The sequence below is a fragment of the Lepisosteus oculatus genome, chromosome 1, assembly GCF_040954835.1.
Source record: "Lepisosteus oculatus isolate fLepOcu1 chromosome 1, fLepOcu1.hap2, whole genome shotgun sequence".
NCBI classification, from domain to species: Eukaryota; Metazoa; Chordata; class Actinopteri; order Semionotiformes; family Lepisosteidae; genus Lepisosteus; species Lepisosteus oculatus.
Genome location: NC_090696.1, coordinates 65,878,363 through 65,902,946, shown reverse-complemented (window position 1 = coordinate 65,902,946; position 24,584 = coordinate 65,878,363). Strand labels below are relative to the sequence as shown.

Sequence of the window (24,584 nt, the reverse complement as noted above, 5' to 3'; positions counted from 1 at the left end):
GTGATAAGTGGGTAGTTTTTTATGGACAATCCAACACCTGCTGACCTGATCTGGGGGCTTTTGAACATGTACAACTCTCCAGACTTACTGGAGTCACTCGGTAGGTGGGTCTGCCTTTGTATTCCTTGGCTTCTGAACTGTGCTTCCATTGTTTGACTCTGGTTAATAACTGTCCTGTATTGGCTAAATGATGTCAGTCAGGCTGTCATAATCCAAATTGGTATAACTAGTACTGTATATGACTGACCAATGACATTGTTTATGCATATGTTTTTCTGTGCACGTACAGTATGTGGAAATATGCAATAATAATAGTAATGATGATGATAATGATGAAGAGAGTTAAATGAACACTATCGATCAATTGATTCCACCTATTGCAGCTTGGACAGGACCTTTATTGTGTTTTACATAATGCACGTTGAAGTTACCTGCAAAAGCCTGTGGTAACATAGTCTTTTTTAGCTTGACTTGAAATTTAGGGCAAGTCAGCAGTGCCCTTAAGTAATGTTAGGGAAGGATGGTGAAAAGATGGCTCTTCAGAACCATATCAGGACAATAACACAGCATCAAAAGTAATCAAAATGGTGGACAAGCTCTTGCTGATTGGAAGGGAAGTAGAAATCTGACAGAAAGTTGGCAGAGATGGCCCCATGACTCCACAGTTATACAGTACTGCAGACGTGTTGGGATTCACAAAATATTTTAAGTTTAAATTGTAATTGTGTTAGCTTAGTGACTTCTGATTGACCAACTTGTTTTCTGAAGTTCAACAGTCCAACCTTCTGTACAGCATATACTGTAACAAATTATTTTACTTTTGTTATATTTTACATTGAATTTACATTGCACTTTAGTTTTCAAGTTGTAACCATTTTAGGTGGCCTTGTTATCTTTTCATAAAATACAATTTTTCAGAATTTCTAGCATTGTATGCTATAAAATGCCCTTTATCATGTGTTGTAATCTACACAGTTATGATGCTGATTATAATGTGGATATTGAACTCAAACCACGTAGGACATAAACGGTATTGTTTTTGTGCGCCGAATTTTCTCTCCCTCTCTCTCTTTCTATGATTAAGGATGTAACAGGCGGCTGAGAAATGAGTGGAAGGCAAACAGTACGAGCCTCCAAGCAGGACAAAGTGCAAGCAGAGGGATGGTGAGGGGTGAGGTATTGCTCACATGCGGTTAACTCTAGTGCCGTTCAGGTAATGAGAGAGAAGACTTGATCCCTCCCACGTTCTCACTACAAATCAGTCTCCCACGGAGGCAGTCTGAACGCTGCGACTCACAACAAGACCTGGAATCAGCAGAACAAGCGCAGCTAATAGAGCTGTCCCACCTCTTGCTTCTTCAAACGCATTGTGTGCGTGCTTTCTGTTTTATTTTAGATCTTTTTTTTTTCTTTTCCTTCCTGTGGGGAGCAAGGAAGACCACTGGGGCTGAGGATGGGGAAGAAAGCCAAGAGAGGCTGTGATTTTAAGAGCTTTTTCAAGAAAAACTGGCTTCTGATCACCACGGTGGCTGCCGTGATCCTAGGTAAGCCTTCTGTTTTCAGCATGCGGCGCATGAAAGAAGGGCTATTGTCAGACAAATCCCTGCCAGCTGTCTCTCTCTTGCAGTCTCTTCATCTGCCTCGCTCCATTTCACTGCGCCTGGCGCTATTCAGGACTGCAGTGAGGCAGGGAGTCTGCTTTGTTAAGAACAGCCCATGACATCTTCCCAAACACTCTCCTGTCTGATCTGGGATCGCAAGCATGACGACGATGCAGAGGCATAGTGTCCACAGCTCAGATGCTTATTACTCTTTATACAGATATAGATATAGTTCCATATACAGTAGATAAGGAACTATATCGAGCTGACCGGAGTGCGGGATCAGCAGTCCATTAGCATCCTTTCTTCCTGAAGCTGTCAGGGCAGAAGCCCAGCATCCCATCATACATGTGAGTCTCAGCACACATGCACAGCTTTGGTTAACTGTTTAGACTACCAGGAAGCCAGGCATTTACCCATTGCAAGAACTGTGTCACACTGTGTGGTTTGGGACTAAATCCTTCTGCTTGGTCTAACACAGTAAACGAGTAACAAAATTACTATAATTTGGAGGTTACATTTAAAACACCTGTTTTAATCCTCATATATCTATCTGCCTCTCTATACTTTTGTAGATTGTAACAATGCATCTGTTGATTAATTGCCTTTAATTCGGGTTATTGATATTCGCAGTGAGGCTGCAATAGATACAGCATGGCAGGGATTATTTATTATGAGACAAACAGCTTTATTAGGACAGGTTATTTATGGCAAGTCATGAATGTGGAGAGTTTGCATATTTAGATATTTATTTTAAAAGATTAAAGTATGTGGGAGGTGGGGTGTTCAAGGGCTTAGAATTTCAACTTCATATTTAATACAAACAAAGTTTAACACCTAAAAATTGAACAAAGTCAGAACTATTGTAATATTCCTCAAATTTATTTCTCTAGCTTAGTAAAAAACATTATGAGGTATATCCAGTATGTTGTGAATTTTGCATAGATTACAGTAGTATCACTGGAATGTAATATTACACTCGGTAGTTATATATAATAATATTCTTGCTAGTTGTACTTTATCTTTATGTGGACATAATTTATACCAACCAATATAACCTGACTTCCTGACAAGGTTTCAGGAAGATTTTTCTGTAATTAAAGGTGTTCTATAAAAACCAGGGTTGCTTTAACATTATGGCTGGTTTTATGACATTTTGTGTGGCTTAACAGTTTAGTCAAAAAGAACATAGTATACAGGTCTGAACATAAACCCCCCCCCCCCAAAAGAAGATTGTGGAGAGTCTTTGGGCCTTAACCATTGTGCCTGGAGACAAGGCAAGACCTCTTAGACAAACCAGGATGTTGCTCCATTAACAGTGGAGCTGAGAGACGAAAGAGGGGCGTTTGTGTGATGAACCCTGGGAAATACTATATACTGTACAGCCCCATTTTTATACCCTAGAGCCATTGATTTGCATTTGATTGATTGCATTGATTTGGGAGACTCCATTTCGTGTTTGTACTACTGAACAGACACTTTACTTACAGTACATGAAGGATCTATTTTGGGAAATTGTGTTTTAGATATGTTTTCAAATGTCTGAACCACTTTCTTCTTCACTTTATGTTGATTGCTACAAAAAATGACCACATCATCTTTTCATCCTTTTAATTTAGTCTTTATTCCAAAATATTATTTTAAGAATTATAATAGCTGGTCTAGAAAGGTGATTAGTTTCTGTTTGTACCTGCTAAGATTATAAAATCTCCACGTTTTACAGGAATGAAAGACAAATACCACAATTGCTTGTTCTTCTTCCTCAATCAACATTCCTTGTTAATTGTTAATAGATTTCCTACTTATTGTTTCAAAAGCAGGTAATGACATCAAGAAGGGTGTTAACCTTCCAGTTGTAGTGTGGGAGTATGATAGATAGTACTGTTACCTACAGGACAGAATCAATCATGAATATTGCAAGGGTAATACAGCACTATTTGTGGGTGTTACTGTGTGTGGAAGTATATCGCTCCTTTCAAATGACAATTTGTGAGCTAGACACACTGTAAGTGACATGCACTGAGGCTATTGCCTAAAATGTGCATTTTACAGTGAGATAGCCTACTGAAATAAATCACGTTACTACAGGATGACCGATTGCTAAAAACATTTTCTATGACAAACTGGCAAAAAAAGAAACAAATAAGAGGACACAAATAGAAAGAAAGATGTGGGAGTGCTCTTCAGTACTAAAGACAGGAGGCACTTCGTTAATCAAAGAGGTGTGGGAGTGTGAAACAGGCTGCACAGCCGTGTTGTTGAAGCCAATATCCTGGCCTCTTTCAAGAAGTGGCAGGTTGAGATTTTTGGATCAAATAGCTGCTGAGCTTTGAACAGTTTAGATGGCCTAAATGACCTCCTCATGTTTTCTCTCATTCTCATTCCACCTTTCTTAGTTTTTCATGTGAATATGCTCCTTTAGGGAATGTGAACTCAAGACCCTTGTGCTGTATTGGCTATAAGAATCTGCACCGTGTTTGAAATCGGTTGATTCACCTGGCATCACCGAAACCATATTGTGTTAATCAAACATTTCAAAGTAAATTAAAAGTATGGCTGATTATTTTTTATTTATTATTTCTTCCACTGATGGATCTCTCCTTTTAATAAAAAAAATCCATCCCAAAAAGATCAGTACGGATATATTTGTACAAAATATATAGAAAAATCTCAGTTTTTCTCAACAATTTCTGCTGTTTCTGTCAGAGGAGATGATCTGCTTTCCAGCTACCACATTAATAAATTGTTAGAAATTTGTCTGGTGATGAGTCTGGAAAATAACTATTATGATATATACTGTACCAGGATGACACCAAATGTTTTGCCATTGGCTGTTAAATGTATAATCCTAACACAAGTTTAATTACTGTATATTAATAACAAACAATTATAGTTAATAAAAAACACCCCCTTAACTCAAGAATGATTCAGAGTGTGGTGACATGGTTCATTTGTTTCCAGCACAGTTTAATGTCGCAAAGGAAACTGTGAATTCCATGCTGAGGGGTAAAGAAAAGACATTTTGGCTGTGGAGCCTTCTTCCAGTGAGCAGTTTAATGTTAGTGTCATTAACAGAAGAAAAACTTAAAACACTAAGGTAACACAAACTATGAAATACAACTATTATTTGAATAGAGTTTACAAAGATTACTGAGTTAAGGCATTCGACAAACATAGACCAGTCATTCCCTCAAACATAGACCAGCCTCTTCTTGTTTAGGGAAGTAATGCAGACACTCTTCAATGGGACACTCTGCTCTCTAGAGCTAATTCTAAATTCACCAAACTATTTTCCTATAGCAGATACAGCAACCAGGAAATACAGGCTCTGCCTAGTTGGTGATAAAAGGAAATAGACAACTGCTCAAATTTAAGATCCTTTTTTTTGGTTAAATTTCAGTATGCAAAAATACTTGGCAAGATTCAGTCCTCAATGAGCAGGCTCATAGGAGTTTTGGTCTGTAGAAAGGTAGAGCTCATTTACTGCACTCTTGCTTCTTCAGTTTTGGAGTTAGGAGGGACCCCCTTTGATAATAGCATCTCTTAGGCTGTCATTTCTTCCTTAGAGGACTTGTGATTGCTGGTTTATTTTCAAGGACACCCACAGTTCCTGACCTGACCCAGAGTTTTCCAACCTGCTTCGTCATCCAGATTTACTGTCTGTGCCTTCCATGGCACTGAGCTTCTGGGTCTTCCTGGCTTTTAGCCCTGGTTAATCATTGTCCTGTGTTCGCTAAATGGTGTCAGAGTGTTGAAGTGTTGTCATTATCGAAAATGCTACAAACAAGTATATCCCTGACTCATCACAATATTAAAATAAGTTTTGTTTTAAAGATGTTTCTCATTGTTGTATGGTTCACACAGTTCATATCTAAAGTCAGAGTGTGCTGGGAAATGACAAGAGTGTGCTGGGAAAATTAACAGTTTTGTTAATTCTTGCAAAAACTCTGTTGGGCCAACATAACTCATGCTGTCCTGCTACTGTACATATGGAGGCTGTCACTGGAAAAAATTGCAGTGAAAAGGAAAACCTGTGCTTTAAAAATTCCAACAGTTCCTGTTTTTTTAGTTCCACTCTTCAGTTGTTCTTCTGACTTCTTATTGCTTAGATGGGACATACAGTACAATAACTCTGCTAGTGGACAGTCAGCTCTTGTTCTGTTGGATGTGATGTGACAGAGTTTACAGAACCATCGCAAACTAATAACTTTGACAGTATAATAAATATGATCCACCACAATATGTATCGTATGCCCTCTTTTAATGCCCTCTTTGTTCCAGGTCTCCAGATTTCAACAAGGAATCCTGCAGTATACCACCAAAACATTCATAATGATGTAGAGCAAAAACCAACAAAAGGACTAAACAACTTATTGTTTTAGAACCTATGCTGTTGGTCACTTTAAGAATAATGGTAGCTTTACAGAATAGTAGAGTGGGGGTCTCCAATCCCGGTCCTATACTGTAGATCCCCAGGCCAATTTTAGAGGTAGCCTTTAAATCATCAACTTAATTAAAATTTTTCATTAACAATAAAGAAATCAAAATTCCGTTCTGCCTTTTAAGGTCTAGAGTTCCCTCAGTTGAACAATAACTGGCATGTTTTCCTAATCTTTAAAAATCAGGTGATTCAGGGTGATCTACAGTATATGACCAACATTGTTTATGATTAATGACTGGGGATCTCAAGAATCAGGGGTATCACTATCAGTAAAAACCTTGAGGTCACAGTCCTGGGGGAAGAGTGGCAAGCTGACATAACTTTTCGGTCTTTGTTTCTTTACCGTATAACCACTTCTTGTTCAGTATCATGACAGCAATCTTTTGTATCCCAGAGCTTTTTTAAGATGAAAATCCTTCTACTGTGAAGTCTGTCCAACTATTAATTCATTTTGTCACCTTCTGCATAACCCAGCTGTTTCAGAATGGAAGACTACTTTTCTGTGACAGAAAATATCTGCACCCAGTAGTGTAGAGCAGACTTCAAGCCAAGATATGGGTCAACAGCAACCGAGTTCTTGCAAAAACAAAAGTCTGTAATACAGTACAATAGTGTAACAAAATGAAAAACATAATGGCTAATAAGTAGCATAAACAATAAATTCCAATTCACAAATAAAACAATTGCTTAAAATGTCATGGGTAAAAGCATTCACTTAATTAGGTTTATTATTTCAGTTATTGTGAGAAACTTATAAACACTAAGTAATCACTGACATAAACTGCACTCTTCTGATTAGTTATCTTATAGTGATAAGTGTTCATACATACAGTATAATCCAGAAAATAACCTAATTGCCAGATAAACATTTGCCATGATGACAGATATTGTTTCTTTCACTGCACATGCAGTTTGTGTGGCCAGATTCAAACAAGAAGAAGGATCCAAGAAGAATGTGGCAGTGCAAAATGCTTTAGATGAAGTGAAGATATGTCCGAATGAATGATACCAAAATAGTGGAAAATCACACAACCTCTAATGTGACATTAGACCTCACACATACACAGCTGCTCTGTGTCTCCTATGCATATGCAGCAAACCTGTGTACCAGTCGATTGCTTTTATTTTTACAGCCCATGAGAAGAACATCAAATTATCACACAGGTTTATTCACAGTTTTACAACCCTCTGATGGCACCATGATAACAATACACGTTATACAGCCCCACCTTCAGCTTATGATCCCAGGGAAGGCTCTGTGTTTCTCTCCTGATGCTGAGCAGAGGTTTTGGTAATGAGTGCTCTTATGGATCAATTATTGAACCACTGAGCGTTTGTTTTATGGTCTTTGCTATACAATACACAGCATTTTAGCTATAAAAATGATAAAGTGATGGGTTTTATAAGGCACATTTTCTTTTGGATCCAATCTGGGTCAAAGTCTGCAAGAAGCTCCTTTTGGCAATCAAAGGAGATGATATATAATATTTTCAATAATTAATCATATGAATGCTATTTTGAATAATTTTTAAACATGTGGATTCTCACAGGCTTGTCCTCTAACATTGTAAGGGCTGTTTAGTCCACACAGGGAATTTACTTTTACTATAAGTTGCTTAGGTTTTACAGAAGTGATTTACCATAAACCCTATTTATCACCCATAGATGTTGAAAAACAAATGTCTGCTCTTAAAAGAAGCTAAATCTGTTCATAATCCTGCAAGATTACTTAATGCTCTTCTTATTTCCTGGCTACAATGTTTTATTTGCTGTCTTGCGTGGTTCAAAATTATTTTAGCTCCAGCTGACTGAAACTGCAGCTTGCAGTTTGTTGACTAGAACAGAAAGCCCTGTTCAAGTAATACGCTGGCTCACAGTCAGAGATATACAGTATATTCAGTCTGGTGCTTGAATTTCACTTACTGTTTAAGGCCCGTCTTGGCTCTGGACATTTACAGCTAAAATTCTATGCTTGTTTTCCTCTAACAAGCAAAGTGATTGTTCTAGCAGGAAACTCAGATTGTCATATTTTCCCTCTAAAGCATGTATGTGCCAGTTCTGTGCCCCTAATCACATACTGTATTAGTCATCATGCAGATGAGTAACTAGTACTCACTCATTAGTTAACTAATAAACAGAATCATACAATGAATGGTAAAAAAGGAATTGTTAGAGGCATCTCTACCAATCAATGGTACTGACTGCTTGAATTTGACACCTTCCCCTAATCCTTCACCTGATTTCTTTCTCTTGACTGTCGTGTGTGCCGTGCCCAGTTATTGCTAATAATCAGGCATGCTAAACATCAAATGCTCAGGGGGAAAGGTTACCTCTAAAGAGGAGTCTAAGGTAGTAGTAGTAATAATAATAATAATAATAATAATAATAATAATAATAATAATAATAATAATAATAATAATAATAATAATAATAATTGCTTACACTTATATAGCACTTTTCTGGACACTCCACTCAAAGCATTTTATAGGTAATGGGGACTCCCTTCCACCACCACCAATGTGCAGCCCCCACCTGGATGATGTGACGGCAGCCATAGTGCGCCAGAATGCTCACCACACACCAGCTATCAGTGGGGAGGAGAGCAGAGTAATGAAGATGGGGATTAAGAGGCCATGATTGGTAAGGGCCAATGGGAAATTTGGCCAGGACGCCAGGGTTACACCCCTACACTTTTCAAGAATCGCCCTGGGATTTTTAATGACCACAGAGAGTCAGGACCTCCGTTTTACGTCTCATCCGAAGGACGGCACCTGTTTACAGTATAGTGTCCCTCTCACTATACTGGGGCGTTAGGACTCACAATGATGCAATGTACAAATATGGAATCATTAGTCAACACCTACTGTATTTTAACCAGATCTCCTGACTTGAACCATGAGATTGGTGAACCTTTTGTAGTTACTCAAACTTTACTAACATTAAAGGGTACCAGATATACTATATTCTTAAACTGGACAGTATAATTCTACCAATCCTCTTTGTGTAAAGGTTTAGTTACCATAATACAAGAAAAATATTGCTGCCATGGAATCTGTTAGACAAATATAATGGTAAGGTATAACAGGTTGTATTGTTGAATGAGGTTGTGTAGTTTAAATCATCACAAATGCAATTAATTAACAATTAATTTAGAATGCTGTGTTCAGTTTGGTCTCCATTATATAAAATGTTGCTCTGTTTTTGTTGCTCTGAAATCAGTCCAGAGAGGAGAAATGAGGTATATTCAAGCTTAAAGATATGTCCTATACTGACAGGCTAGAAGAACTAAGACTTTTCAGTCTCTTGTGTTTTTTGTTCACCCGATTAAGCTGTCTGGTACTGCTATTTTGTTCTTTGAGTTCAGCTCAGACTTGACTGCAAGACAGACTGTGTATGAAGTCAGGTCATTATACAGTAGGATGCTTCATCCTAGAATGTTGAATACCATCATTGTTGTCAACGCCAAGATACCTGTATAGGTATTATAAACTAATAATAACTGTTTCATCATCCTTCTGGATACTTTAGCATTTGATAAATGTGTCACCTCTAAAAGAAGTGCACTTATCAGGGCCAAAGTCCATTTTGATGTTATCACTGAAGGTTTTTACAGCAAGCAGAACCTTAGCTATCTGATACTAATCTTAACAGAACAGCTCGACATCATCCATATAAAGGAGGTGGCTAACTCAATGGTCATTATTTACTGCAAATTTGAAATCTTGCTTGTTTAGTATATTGACTAATAATAATGCTAATGAAAAGACAAGGGAAATAAAAGGGCACCTTGGTTTATATTTTGTATGGTGGCAATGTTTTTTTATTTTGATGCTACCTCTTTGATAGATTGAGTGTATTCTCTCTTCCATTCTTCAATTGATGTCTGTACAAACCAAAGTGGGGTTAATTATGTTGATGTTCATGATTATCAGTACCCATGTACAGTTTGTGGGATGTGGGATGATTTGAGCTGGTCATTGCTACAATCATGTTACTTTTTAAAAGCTGACTTTTACAGCCTCTAGAAGCTCATCGGCATCCATTTTGTTGGTCAAGATGTATTTTATTGATATGTAAGTGACTGCCCTCATTAGTTACTGTGACAGTGAGTATCTTCTTAGCAGCAGGCTGGCAAGTACAGTAATTGGATAACAGTTCTTGGGGTCCTTTGCCTTTTGTATCCTTTTCCTTTTGATAGTAGGAAAGTAAGTCTGTTTTGTAGACACTGTTGGGTATCACTTGGATCTTTAATGATGTTATTTAGTGTCTTTGTGAGATCTTCATGTAAGTACATTAAGATTTTTAACTTGATGTGACCCAGAAGATACCCCAGTTGTGGGTTTTCTTGATGAACAATTATTTTACTAGTTGTAAATGAATTCTGTCCTTCTGTTTTTATTTTCCAGAATGACCATACTGTTTCCTTTTCTAAGTATTCAAAACCACAATTTTCCAACTTGCCGCTGAGAACGTGGTTCCTTGATGACACTTTGTTATCATTATTAAAACATCGTTGTGTTCTTTTCGAGATAAAGCCCCTGAAGATTTGTTTAACTCAAGTGCTTCCCTTGTTTACAATTATGTCAGCAGAGAAACTGATTGGTTTGCGAAGGAACTCACCACAAAAATGAAAAATTAGTATTTGGGTAATGAAAATAGAAAATAATAATTCATTACAATTATGTAGCGATTCATATCTGAAAGGATCCCAAAGCACTACATAGCTAAAATGTGACCCATTTCACCCACCTCTGAAATGTGGTTTCTTGGGTGGGTTGCCTTGGTTGCATGCTATACCAGACAATTTGAATTTCACTTTGCCTATCTCACTCTGTTTCACCATTATTAAAGATCATTAGTATGACTAATGAAGCAGGTATTATGCAATAAACAGTAGAAACCGAATTCCAGAGAGAGAGAGAGAGGTACTGCATGTTCTCCTCAGATAAGCTGTTTCTCTGAATGGACTGCTCAGTATTTGTCCTCATTCCTTTCGCAGGTATTGGACTGGGGGTCTTGGTACGCGAATATGCTTCTCTCTCTCACCTAAATAAGATCTACTTCGGCTTCCCGGGAGAGATCCTGATGCGAATGCTCAAATTAGTCATCTTACCACTCATCATTTCCAGCATGATAACAGGTATTGTAATCACAGCAGACTGGATATACCGGGGAGATGAGCTGAGGGGACATGGGCTATTTTTGGTTTTAATGGTTTACCTCCTACCCAGTTACATAAGCATGCTTTATTGTAAACTATTATAGGAAAACAATCAATCATTCCTAATTTTGCCTTAAAAGTAACGGCACACAGGCATACAGTCTAAGGCCTTAGTCAATAATGTTGAAAAAAATGGCAAAGCACAATATAAATTATAAATTAAATCTATACTTTTTTTTTTACTTTTACTTTAAAGGAGTCATTGTTAAAGTGAAGCCTTTTCACAATATTGTGGATTCGTATCCATATAATAGTCCGCTGTTTCTTCTTTTACATTGTGTGCTTTGTTCTTTCTGTCCTTTGGAACACTTTATCGAGTGCCTTATTGTTCGTTCCTTTTGAAGCAGAAAATGCTAATATGTTCGTTTGGAATTAAATGTCATTTTCTGTGAACATTCATACTATGCCACAATGTCCATTTTTACAGGAGTAGCAGCTCTGGATTCAGAGGTTTCTGGCAGAATTGGTTTACGTGCTGTCATATACTATTTTTCAACAACAATTATTGCTGTCATTCTAGGTAAGTAACACAGCCTTACCTTAATTACCTTATTGTGGTCGCCGTCATCACTGTGATCAACTAACCAGAGCCTTCTTCCCAAGAACCACATCAATAGCAGCTCATTCTGAGTTGGGGTTCTGGAGTTCTTGGAGTTCTGCACTAATTGACATACAAGTATGATTGTGTGGAAGTCTCTATTCTTGAGCGGTATTTGCAGTTGACGTGCGCGTTGTAGAAAGTAGCCATTATGGTTTATCCAGGAAACAATACTGAGCCAAACTGGTAACGGATATCCCACTGTGATTAAAGCTGTAGGCAGGCATAATTAGCACCAGTTACTTTATAATCCCAGTGGAACAGATTAGGAGGGTCTTCTATAGCACATGGACCAGTGTAGATAGATCTGGAGAAAGATGGGTGTGTGTTAAAAAGTTATAGTTAAACAGTTATTTGGAATGGCCTGCCTCATTTCTAGTTAAGGATTAGTTTCTGAAAAGTATAGTTAGAATTATGATAAGGATTAAGGTTTTTGTTTGGTTGTCTTGATTTGGTACCAAAAGTATGCATTGGCTTGCTGAAAGTCGATATATATTTAATGGTCTGTCACTGAAATAGACAGAGAATTAATCCCACTAATAACACCATGGTTACTGGCTGTGGCAACATGTTATTCACTTTAAATATTAATGACAAAAACTGCCTGGAAGTGAATGCTGTTTTATTCCCATTTCAGGGAAGTTATCTTGATGTTCACTGCTGGTTAGATATACTGTACAGTATGTTAATTAACAACCACTATCAGAAGAGGAAACTCACAAATCACTGTATGGAACAATCATGAGGAACTTGCCTGTGCAGCTATCGCAGACTCAATATGTCAAACAATTTTTTCCTGAGTGCTTCATCAAAAATTGAAATCACAGAAGTGTTCCCTTTATTTTTTCTCTCTAAAGATAGTCAGTGGAAATAGTAGGCAAGATCTTTAGCAAATACAGACTGTTTCTAAATGATTTGCTTTGGTAGAACTATGTGGCCCCCAGATATTTCATTTATTGGCTTATCAATTTTTATGTCTTACAAGGAACACATTTCAGGGTTATGATGTGCGTTTTCAAAAAGCAGAAGAATTTTGTTCGGCAATTCTGCTACAGAAGGGGTAAAGCTAATCATTACTTCTTGCAATAATATACAGCAACCTCCAAAAAATAATGAGATAATCCTTTGGAGGACACCAAAATATATTATACAGCAAAGTGTGGAGAAGGTATTGAAATCCACAGTTTGCTGAGGCTACCGAAAAAGCAGACTTTTCAAGGCAGCTCTGCAAAAATTTACAGTTTACAGAAACTTTTGACTGCCTTTGTAGAAGAAAAGCTGTGTTAACACATATACTGTAAGTGATTTATTTCCATGTCCACACAGCATGGCAATGCCTCAAAACACAGTGTATGGCCAAATGTACCTAGAAGAAGACAATTTCCAGGTCTGAAACCAATTGAGCAAGAATGTTACATTCTGAAGAACAAATTAAAGACAGAACACATCAAGAACAGACAAGAACTCGCAGTGGCTGAGAAGGCTTTTGGCAAAGCATCTCAGATGTTACACAGAGTTGATGAGCTCAATGGGATGCAGACTTCACACAGTTATCGCCTCAACTGGGTTTCATGCTCTAACATTTACTTAAAGTTAATGTGTCCTAATTTACGTTCCATTAAAGTTTCTATTTAGAACACACAGTTGTTTTTGTTCTAATATAATCAAATGTATGGATGTAAAATCCCCCAAATCATGTATATGCTGCTTCATAAATCTATTTAATTTATATTTTAATATTTCTAATGAAAGAATCATGCTTACTTCATATAAATTTCATTATCAAAAATATAAATTGCTTAACTGAAATGCAAAAATATGTTTTACATTTTCTGTCCCAATACTTTTGGAGGGCACTAAATACTATGTAGACTAGAGTATATATTGTAGATGGCCATTTCTAACAGTGTTTAATATCAGCTTTACCAAAAGAAGAGATATATCTAGGCATCCTTCCAAATTTAATACTAGGTACGTAAAGTATTCATATGGTTATTTTTATTTATAGAGTTTTCATTCTCCTTAGGGATAGAATATTGTCGAGTTGTATCTACACCTAAGATGTAAAAAATTACACCTTAAAATGTAAACTGCTTGGTGTGTGAGCCTACACTGCACAAGAAAAAGCAGTTACTGAAACAAATTCCTTGATACATATTGCAACCAGTTGTATCAGGGAGCATTTTTGAAGAGGCTTATGAACAATGAACCAGTCAGGTGATTTTAGTGATTAATTCACCTCATTTTTTTCAGGAATTGTTTTGGTGATGACTATCAAACCTGGTGTATCTCAGAGTGCTGAAGACATTGACAGGACTGGCTCAACTCCTGAGGTGACTACAGTGGATGCCATGTTGGATCTTCTAAGGTAGTGAACCTTCTCTTTTAGGACTGGTAAACTGGAAATTGCATCCCTGTTTTTTTGTCTTAAGAAAAAAATAAACATGGAAAAAGTGCAGAGCACAAAATCATGAAGTGATAATGCAGGCCAACTATGCCTGCTGTAAGATATATTTTAATCTGTGTAACTAAAATTGGGTTGCTCTGTGGCAGTGTTGAGGCCTTGGGTTCAATTCTGGACCTGGGGTGCTATCTGCTTGGAGTTTGTACTGTATTTTCTTCCTGTGATCGCTTGCGTTTCCTCCAGGTGCTCTGGTCTTTTTCCACAACCCAAAAACATACTGGTTAGTTAATTGGCTTCTAGGAAAATAGACTCTAATGTGAGTGTGAGCCTCTCGTTTACAAAATAGAGGGTCCAGTTTGGCCCTATTTGGTTTTAATTCTGATTTTTTAAAGTACTTCCTCGTACTCGTTCTCTATTTCCTGCTTCAGTGTGAATTATGAAGAAGTCAGAGTTCTCAAAGGCATTGACTAACTCAACCTGTTAGACTAAGGCATTGATTTGAATTACTTCCCTGAGCAGTCTTCTCTGTTAAAAACCAAAAAGATTCAATTCCTTCAGCCCATCAGTATAGGACGTTCCTCTTAGCTTGATAAAAACAAAAATAATATCCTTTACATTACACAGTACCTTTCATGGCACATAATGATTGTCAACGTGTTGTACAATAAAACCAAATACAAGAGACTAGTATATACAAATCAATCCAGAAAATTAAACAGAGTGAAATAATAATGTACAAAAAAAGAGCTGTAAAGACAGGTTTTGAATGTGTTGACTGACTGAGAGATCATTCCACAGCCTTGAAGAAACAGAACAGAAACCATAGTCTTTCTGAGTTTAGAGTTTTATAACTCTTATATTTTTTCACAGCAAGAAGAAGGCCACAGTTTGAAAAGCACAAGCAACACTTGAGTGTATAGAAGCTTAATAGTTCACTGATGTAGTCAAGCCATTTGAGCCCTCAAACGTGAGCAGCAATATTTTGAGTTTTATTCTGAATTAATCATTAAAGCAGTGGAATGAAGCTTTAGCAAGTGATATATAATAGTGATTTTTTAGACTGGGTTAAAATCAAAGCAGTTGTAATGCTACAGCTTGTAACTTAAGAAGGTTTGGGTACACCAGCATGACTGCATTATGATAATCAAGCCTGTAGTTGTTAATACTATTAGAATTTGCATGATACAGGTGCGGTCCCTGAAAAGACCACTGATTTTGTCCTACTCTTCAACTTGTCTCCAAAGTCTTTGTTTTTGTTTCAAATGGAAAGGTTGTTGTATATACCGATGTCTTTTCTCCCAGTCTGAACAAAACAATTGCCTCTTCGTCTGCCTTTGCAATACGTTTGTCCACTCTTGTCTGTTCTACACGGACACCTTGGCTCCAGAGAGACAGCATACTGTCTTTAGCTCAAGGTCTTTGATACGTAACTCAGTTGCAATGTTTCTAAGAATTGAGTCACCAACAGCCACAGCATCCCTGTTTTGGTGTTACTGGCACTGATTAAGGCGTAAAGACTGCTTTCAGGATTTCACAGTCTGTGATTAGGTTACTCTGAGAGATGTTGCCTTTAATATCTAATTCTTGACCATCTGTTACCAGGTCGTGATGTGGAACAAACCTGTTTGGTGATAGGTTAGGGGGTGTTTTAAAGTTAGGTAAAAAAAGGCTGTTTTTCTTCCCTTGACAATCAGGAGCCAGCTCCTCTTTCTCTTCCTTTTCAGTGAACTGCTTTGGAAACCTTTTAGTTTTAACAAATTAACCATTTTTTTTATCTTTGTCATTGCCTAGGTGATACTGTCTGGGTCTGTGAATCACAGTTTGCCAAGCATTGCTCTAATTGAAGTGGGGCCAAAAGGCTCAGAGACAAGAATCAATGAATTTCATAATCATTCACATCCCACATTCCACTTTATCACAGAGCAATCAACAGAACTGTGATTTGTTTTTGTTATGCAATAGACTAATCAAATACAAGATTTGAGCACATATCTTAGTGCGATGGATGTACCGTAACTTTACAGCTGATACTTTATTCCCAGAAAAAAAAACATAACTTCAAAACATTAGCAGCATAAAAGAGCCTTAAAACAATTTAAAACACTTTGCCAGGTGGCTTTGAGGAAGTGATTGTGAAAAACTGGAAAACTGGATGTGATGAAACTCTCTGTCCAATGGAAGAGGTCTGCTAAAAGTTAACCATAAGAGGATAATGTGCACACATTCTAATATCAGATAGCTTTCTACAGTAGTTCCAGACTGGGAAACTGGGAGGTATTTCCACAGAAGGTGTCTTCTGTCTCTGAAAAGCAAAGGCAATATTGACTCAGTATTTAGAAACTGTTTAACACTGGGCGTTAAACACTTGAGTTGAACTGTTTTATGATTGTTACAGCCTGACATTATGGCAATTAGGAAAATCTTAGAAAAGATTAAGCACTGTTCCATCTGGAACCAAAATATTTTTTACCTTCTTATAGACTGTGTTGATCTAGTTAGATATCTAAATGGAAAATTTCATTATTATCATTACTAGTAGTAACATTGTAAAGTTTAAAATGAAAGGTGTGTTTTAAGATATATATTGAGAGATATTTGGTTCCAATACTCATTTATTGTGCTTTTAATTCTTCTCATTATACTGTATAATCAATTAGCAAAATTATTCTTCTCTTAGTGATATACAACTGGTGGCTATTAAGCAAAAATGTGTTTTTATTCATATTTGTCCATTGTGTCATACTGCTGAGGTGTAAGAAAAATTACATTTGGATGAATGTTTTATTTATTTTAATTCAAAAGTTCTATTTTCTATAAAATTGTAAATAAATACTGTTTAATAGTCCTACATTTTTACATTTGCTATGTTACTTTTTAAATAGGAATATGTTCCCAGAAAACCTAGTCCAGGCCTGCTTTCAACAGGTAAGATGTTTTAAACTATTGGTTTTCTTGTTTATTATTTCTAAGTTATATCACCCAAATTGTGGACGGCACAGTGGTGCAGTAATTAGCATTGCTGCCTTGTAGAACTAGGGCCCTGTGATCAATTCCTGGGGTACTGTCTGTATGTTGTCCCTGTGTTCATATGGATTTCCTGCAGGTGCTGTAGTTTCCTCCCACAGTTTAAAAACATTCTGGTAGATTAGTTAGCTTCTGAGAAAATCTGTCCCTGGTTTGCGTGAGTGTGTGCATGTACCCGTGTTTACGTGCCCTGCGATGGACTGGTCCTGCCTTGTGCCGGTTTCTTGTTGTGATACAGTAGGCTCCTGCTCCCCACAACCACGTATTGGATAAAGTGGCTAGAAAATGGATGAACGAAATTGTAGTTGGATGCCAGTTCAGACACAAGGCACTGACAGTTTATTTTGACCCAGTATACGTTGAAGGTTAAATTACTGTACATACTACGGGCCTCATTCATAAAACAAACTAATGTGATTTAAAAAAAAAACATCCAAGGTAAAGACAATGGAAAACATTGACAAACACACCATGACAAGAAATACCTGAAAGTATAATATAGTGTGTGTATGTACTGTACAACGAAAATTAGCCATGCCCATTTATATCTGTGGCTAAACTTGCTAAATTATGATAATAATAATAATAATAATAATAATAATAATAATAATAATTATAATAATAATAATAAAAATTGCTTACACTTATATAGCGCTTTTCTGGACACTCCACTCAAAGCGCTTTACAGGTAATGGGGACTCCCCTCCACCACCACCAATGTGGTGACCCAGTTGCAACCCAATGATCTCTCAGGATGAGGAAAGATGGCACTAATGAACATAGTAGGCTTTACTAATTATAAGCTGTGCCTAAACCTGTGTGCTTCATGATCCTTCTTATGAAAAGTTTCCATGCAGCCTGGTCTAACTCCTTGCCAACAGAGAAAAATGCTCTTATGAAGAAACAGTGAAAAATCAAAAGTCCAGGGGCTGAAGTATGGCCATAGCCAGAAAATTATTTTATAGACATAAAATTCTGAAAATTACATTTTAAATATATCTCTTCCAACATGGAACAGGGTAAAAGTCAAAACAGACTAGAATTATATTTTAATCAATACAGGTTTTTAAACCGATTAGAGCTATAGGCACTTGAAAAAGGGAAAATTAAGGAATCTTCTGAACACTTGGTTAGTACAGTAAGTAGCAACTGGGTCAAATTGTACACCTGCCTAAAACAGAGAAAAATAAAATTAATGAGGCAACCAGAAGACTTTGTGGTTGAGTATTGCACTTATTTGTACATATCAATATACAATAATAATAATATATACATAATTGTTTTTCTTGTTTTTGCAATGAAATGCCATGATTATGTTTGGTGATAAAAGAAAATTAATGAACTGGTTGAAATGTGAAACCCCTCACTTCCACACAATGCACTATTCTTGAGTGTTATAAGAAGGTTTATAATAGATCACATACATTTTTAAATGCCTTTTCTGACATTCAGATGCATCTTACTGGACAGTGTTCACATGTTTTGTGTTACCTTTTTTGGAACATTTGGTGAATGAGGCCCTTTTAGTGTACTAACTAACATGAAACGTGGAGATTATGTACAGTATATTTTCGTTTTCTTTCTTATCATTGTACAGTATTCGTGCACTGCAGTGCACCAAATCTCAAGCAACAGGCAGTGATGCTTTGCTACAGATATCTAACCTCTGAGCTTTGTTATTGCAGTATAAAACAAAACGCTCTGAGTTAAAGCCTTCAAATAAACCTGAACAAAACACCACTGCTGCTCCTCCTGTAACAACTGTCATGGCAACCACTTTACAAGAGGTGAGTATCTTTCAAGGCTTTTTAACATCACAGCCTGGAGACTTCAAAAGTACTCAAGTGTTCTTCAGGAAGAGCGCGGATTTAGAAAAACAAAGAGAGGACACAATTTTGTTTTTCCCATTCATATGTATACCTGCTTAATTCACACTGAGCAGTTTTTTAAAGGGGAACTGCAATGCTATTTTCATATTTCAGGGTTCGAAAGATTCTTAATTGATGAGTGCATTTCAAACTACAATAAAAGTAAAACGAACACAGTAACTTGTAAAAACCTTCAATTTACATCACAAAATAGACAAGTTTTCCTGGTGTGTACAGCACCGTGTTCTGCAATTCAGAATGAGGCAACACAACCTCCGGTGACGTGATGCAGCCCTATAACATTGTAAAGAAGCAGGGTTGTGAATACGTCTCTTTTAATTCAATAGACATATTGCTTTCGATTTTGAGACAGTTTTACCGACAAATACTACTTACTCGTTAATTTTGAATGCATGTTGGAACATTTTTGTGGTGAAATCCCTGCTCCACAACCTGTATTTATTCGCTCGTACTGTTCAACACATTACATTAGTCATTACAGAGACTAGTGAGTAGGAAGGACCTCATCTCGCCGTAATATATGGGAACTCGAATATGTGTTTGTGACAATGTGGCGACTTACAGTACTTTCACAAATTTCATGATTTTGTGCTTAATCTGAAATTTGTAATTTATTTCGATGTTGTCAATGTATTTCGTCACCGAGGTTTAATAAGGGCTTTGAAAATTGGGACTGCAGTTTCCCTTTAATTACATACCGATTCATCTGGATCACAAGTACTGGATGTACAGTGGAAAAAAAATAATTTTTTTATCAAAAATTGATAATGAAAAAATTGAAATAATTCTTTTTTTGTGTACAATATCTCCCACAAATCCCCCCCCCCTCCCCTCCTTCACCCAAAACATTGTCAAACTTCTTGTTTTCCATTTCCCTGCTTTTCAGAACATAACCAAGGACTACACAATAGTGGGTCTGTACTCTGATGGGATTAACGTACTGGGTCTCATTGTCTTCTGCCTGGTATTTGGACTTGTCATCGGACAGATGGGAGAGAGAGGACGTATCCTAGTGGAGTTTTTTGATGCACTGAATGAAGCTACAATGAAAATAGTTCAGGTCGTGATGTGGTATGGCCTTTCTTGTCTCAGATATTCAAGATTCCAAATGTCCAGTACTATGAGTGCACACCAATAACCTTGTGTGTATACTGTATATTCCTTCCAGACATTTGTTTCAAACAAAAGCCCCAAAATATTGTTGAATCTAAATTCATAAACTTGCAACTGTGCAGATTTTTTTTCTCACTTAAATGCCAGTTAGTATGATTGACTCAAATAATGGGTGTAAAACAGAGGTGGATACAACTGTCCAATTGTACCTTTCAGCAATCATAGTATTTTGAAAAGCCCCTCACACCAGCCTCTTTGTGTTAAGAATGCTTTAATTTTCAAGGAACAGCGTTTTAACTTGGTTTTATTTTGACTGATTTTGTGTTTGTAGTTATATGCCCATTGGAATAATGTTCTTAATTGCTGCCAAGATCATTGAAGTTGATGACTGGGATATCTTCAGAAAGCTTGGACTATACATGGTGACTGTGCTGAGTGGGTGAGTTACTGCTTATGATTACATGTAAACTAGTAGATGATCAAATTGAACTTGGTGTTCCAGTATTTAGTGAACTGTTTACCATATTCTCTGTCTTTCACATAAACTCCTACACGTCTTGAACCATTTTGAATTTGGTTTTCCTATTTGTGCTGTCCAACAGTAACCACAACTCACAGATCTCTACCTGGTCTCAGGCACTTACCTAATTGTGATTATTATGGAGGATGTTGCTGGCTTTTGTTCAGTGTAAAATAAATTTGTCATAGACAATGTTATGATATTAGAATGCCACATTTCCTGTTTTATCTCTATCCTTGTCTAGTTTACTACAATTTGGTTGTAGAATTTAGCAATGGAAATGAATCCTAACTGATAGAATGGTTCTGTCTCTTTTAAAAGCCACATTAACAATATTGTAAAGATCTTGTCCTTTGTAGCACCGTTTGAGGCATGCCAAAACGTTTGTCCACGCAAACTGAAAATACAAATCACAGAACGATTAAGCAAATCGGTGGTTTACGAAGGGAGCTACTGTAAGTGAATGACATCAAGCATATTAAAGGCATTTGAGTTCCAGGCTACTTACCACATACTTGAAGACACGATCTGTTGAGTACCATGAATACTGTACTGTACAATCTCAGTTTCAGTGGCACCTACACTTTGCATCTGCCTATGCATTACCAGGCAAACACAGTGGGCATTGATGAGCTTATCTGAGACAGGGCAAACATTGAAGGGTGAAGCCAAAGACTTACACAGTCAGATGGGTGAAGCTGATACCCTGGCTTCCTTCACAAAATGGCTGGATGTAATATTTGGATCAATTATCTACTAGCAACCCAAAAAAACAAGATTAGCTAATGGACTCCTCTCATTTGTAGCCTTTCCTTTTTAACACTGTCATCAGTTCAAACCTCCTGGTGGTGGTGAAGGTTTAGTGCTTGTGAAATTCACAACAGATACTGTATTTTGCTTTAACACTATAGTGCCCTTGAAAGCATTTATCGAAACTGGGGCTGCATATGCTTGCCCTCGCCTTAAGGAGTGTGTCACAATTGACCCTCAGACTCACTGATCTGCTAAACTTTAAAGCAATCAGCTATTTACTGTGTCTCCTAACAGCTCTGAATTGGGGAGTGCACTGCTTTTATTGCTTTTTCAACTGGTATGAGGTCAAATGGTCCTTGGAAAAGTGCAATTACTTCCAAAGAAACTCTTGGGCATTTTGAAAAGCATTAAATACTGTAGGAAAAAAAGGAAGAGCCAATAAACACAAAATAATTTAAAAACATTATCATAGCTTTTTACAGGAGAGGATGTATGCTTGCATGTGAAGCTCTCCGGTGATCTGGTGAACTCCAGCCAATCAAATTTAAAGAGCACAACAGGCCTGGCTGGCCATTACTTTTACTAAAAAGCACCCACAAAAAAAGTTTGCCTGGAATGCTTTTAATCTGCCTCACTTGTTCTCTTTAATACCCCCACCTCCAAATTTTGGACTGTTTTTCTGGCTTGCATTTGTTAGAAATTACCTGGGCAAACCTTTAGGATATGCATTTTCATTATGGCTTTCACACAAACACTGATGTAGGGTTAGCTTGCTGCATTGATTCTATTGTTATCTTCATCTGTTGACAGGACAGCGGATGAAACATGCCACTTCAGAACTGTGATGGGGCTCTCTTTAACTTTTAGGTCATAAAGTGTGGCCACGTTTTCAGGAAGCATTTAAACATTCTTAATGTATCAAGTGTCTTAGTGGAAGAAGATATGGATTTTGATATGGATATGGAAGATATGGATTCTATCACTCTGAAGTTCAGTTTTGGATGGTTTTTAATAATGTCCAATTTCCTTGCACGTTACTAGTTTATTCCCAGTACTCTCCAACAGTTCGATAATGTATCCCACACCCAACTATGCTGGGTTATAATAGGTTACTGTAGTCCACTGGTAAACCTCCAACCAGCTTCCACTAAAGCCCTAGGGCTTACAAAGGCCTTTTCTAACAAAACTGGACTTTTAATCTTTCTTTAACTAGTGAAGACCTGTTTCCAATACAGACTTATCAGGGTGGATTTTGTGAAGTTAAGGAGTTTCGTTGACTATAACGTGGATGACATTTCTGTTTTGTCCTCTTCAGACTTGCCATTCATGCTATTGTGTGCCTCCCACTGCTGTATTTCATTATCGTGAGGAAAAATCCATTCACATTCGCGCTGGGGATGGCCCAGGCTCTGGTGACTGCGCTTATGATCTCCTCCAGGTAATGCCGGGAAAACTTTATAACTCAAATTCATAACTCTGTAGTGATAACTGAAATGAAGAATAAACCAACTGTTATTAAATGATAAACTTGACTAACTTTCCATCCTTGTGCAAGCTTATGAAATCTATGAAGCTTCTGAGTTGGGTCTTCGTTTGGGTGAACTTCTGCTTGAATAATAAAGAACAGTTTGTGAATCAAATAATACACACAAGTGATGAGGAAAACATCTCTGCTGTTATCTGAATGAGTTGAAAGGATTCATTAAAGAGTGTCCCAGGCAAATGTAGTCAAACAAGAGAAAACATTCTATACAAACATTGATTAGAAGATTGATAGCTGCACAGTTAGCTATTTTGTGCACCTTGCCATCCCTTTAAATGTCACTTTTCCCTACTAAGATGTTTAGGCTTTCATTGTAATGAATTGCAAACCTCAAACCTGCCTCACAGCTGCAGGACTCTGGGTTCAATTCTAGGCTCAGCTGTCTATCTGTGTGGAGTTTGATTTTCTGCCCATGTGGACATGGCTTCTCACCAAGGTGGTCTGGTTTCATCCTGCACCATAGACATGAGCTGACGAGATTTGATTGACTCAATCCTTGAGGATTTACACCTCTCTGACACTGGGTGGATGGTCTCCTCAAACTCTTCAGAATTCACTGTTAATGAATACTACTCTCCAAAGCTGGAAAACATGAATTTTGTGCTGGCTCAAATTACAGTATGTGATGTTTCATCCCCAGCTCTGCAACACTACCCGTGACCTTTCGATGCGCAGAAGAAAACAATGGGATCGACAAGAGGATCACACGATTTGTGTTGCCAGTCGGTGCCACCATCAACATGGATGGGACTGCTCTCTACGAAGCTGTGGCCGCCATATTTATTGCTCAGCTGAACAATTACGCACTGGATGTTGGTCAGATTGTTACCATCAGGTAAGGGACCAAAGTCTTTGAGCAGCTGGTATTGGGCACTGGAATGGTTTGTGTAGAATCTCTGCACAAAAGTCTCCAGACGGAGCTCAGGAGTTGTGGGGTCCTCTTCAATACGATGTGCACGGATAAACCCTGCATGATTGGGATGCGGCTTTTCTGGATTAAGGGGTGCATTCAAGAAACCTGTTGACTTGCCAGAAAGTTTTGTTTTTATTTGTTGAAGGTATTCCAAGACGTAGCTCAATCTGCTGACACAATGGAGATTTAGCTTGGCTCAGTGTTTTAATTCACATGAAACATGGAAGGGATTGCTGCAAACTGTTTACAAAATGCTGTTATACACAATCTGAGCTTGTTAAGAGGTATGGCCTTTCAAAACCTACGTCTAAATAGACAGGGAACAGCATGCAACAGCAGCTGTCTTCAGACTATTTTAGGAATAAGGTGTTAAATATTTCAGAGAGTGTCTTCCAGCGTTGAGTTAGTAACAATTACCGTGTGGAAGGAGGTCCATAGATTCTTTAAGGGAAATGATACGATCTTAGTGAGGGTGAATAAGCTAAGTTAATTAACCATCAGAAATTAGGTCATTGGAGTTGTTTCTGGGATTTGTATCATCTCTGATAAATGGAATTATTTTTT

The 24,584-nt window shown here is 37.4% G+C and overlaps 1 protein-coding gene across 3 annotated transcripts in view; it reads left to right on the top strand.

Moving 5' to 3' along the window:
* The first annotated feature begins 1,097 nt into the window (after nucleotides 1-1,097).
* LOC102687626 (excitatory amino acid transporter 3-like) overlaps nucleotides 1,098-24,584 on the top strand; it is a 44,071-nt gene continuing 20,584 nt past the window's right edge. For 2 of the 3 annotated variants that reach the window (XM_015345892.2, XM_015345890.2), the window contains exons 1-10: nucleotides 1,098-1,544; nucleotides 11,042-11,182; nucleotides 11,691-11,783; nucleotides 14,115-14,229; nucleotides 17,148-17,190; nucleotides 18,975-19,076; nucleotides 20,065-20,249; nucleotides 20,623-20,730; nucleotides 22,880-23,002; nucleotides 23,748-23,942. In XM_015345892.2, coding sequence (XP_015201378.1) covers nucleotides 1,454-1,544; nucleotides 11,042-11,182; nucleotides 11,691-11,783; nucleotides 14,115-14,229; nucleotides 17,148-17,190; nucleotides 18,975-19,076; nucleotides 20,065-20,249; nucleotides 20,623-20,730; nucleotides 22,880-23,002; nucleotides 23,748-23,942 — 1,196 coding nt within the window. In that variant the 5' untranslated portion in view covers nucleotides 1,098-1,453. The remainder of the gene's footprint in view (nucleotides 1,545-11,041; nucleotides 11,183-11,690; nucleotides 11,784-14,114; nucleotides 14,230-17,147; nucleotides 17,191-18,974; nucleotides 19,077-20,064; nucleotides 20,250-20,622; nucleotides 20,731-22,879; nucleotides 23,003-23,747; nucleotides 23,943-24,584) is intronic. The other variant, XM_006629904.3, reaches the window with a different exon arrangement.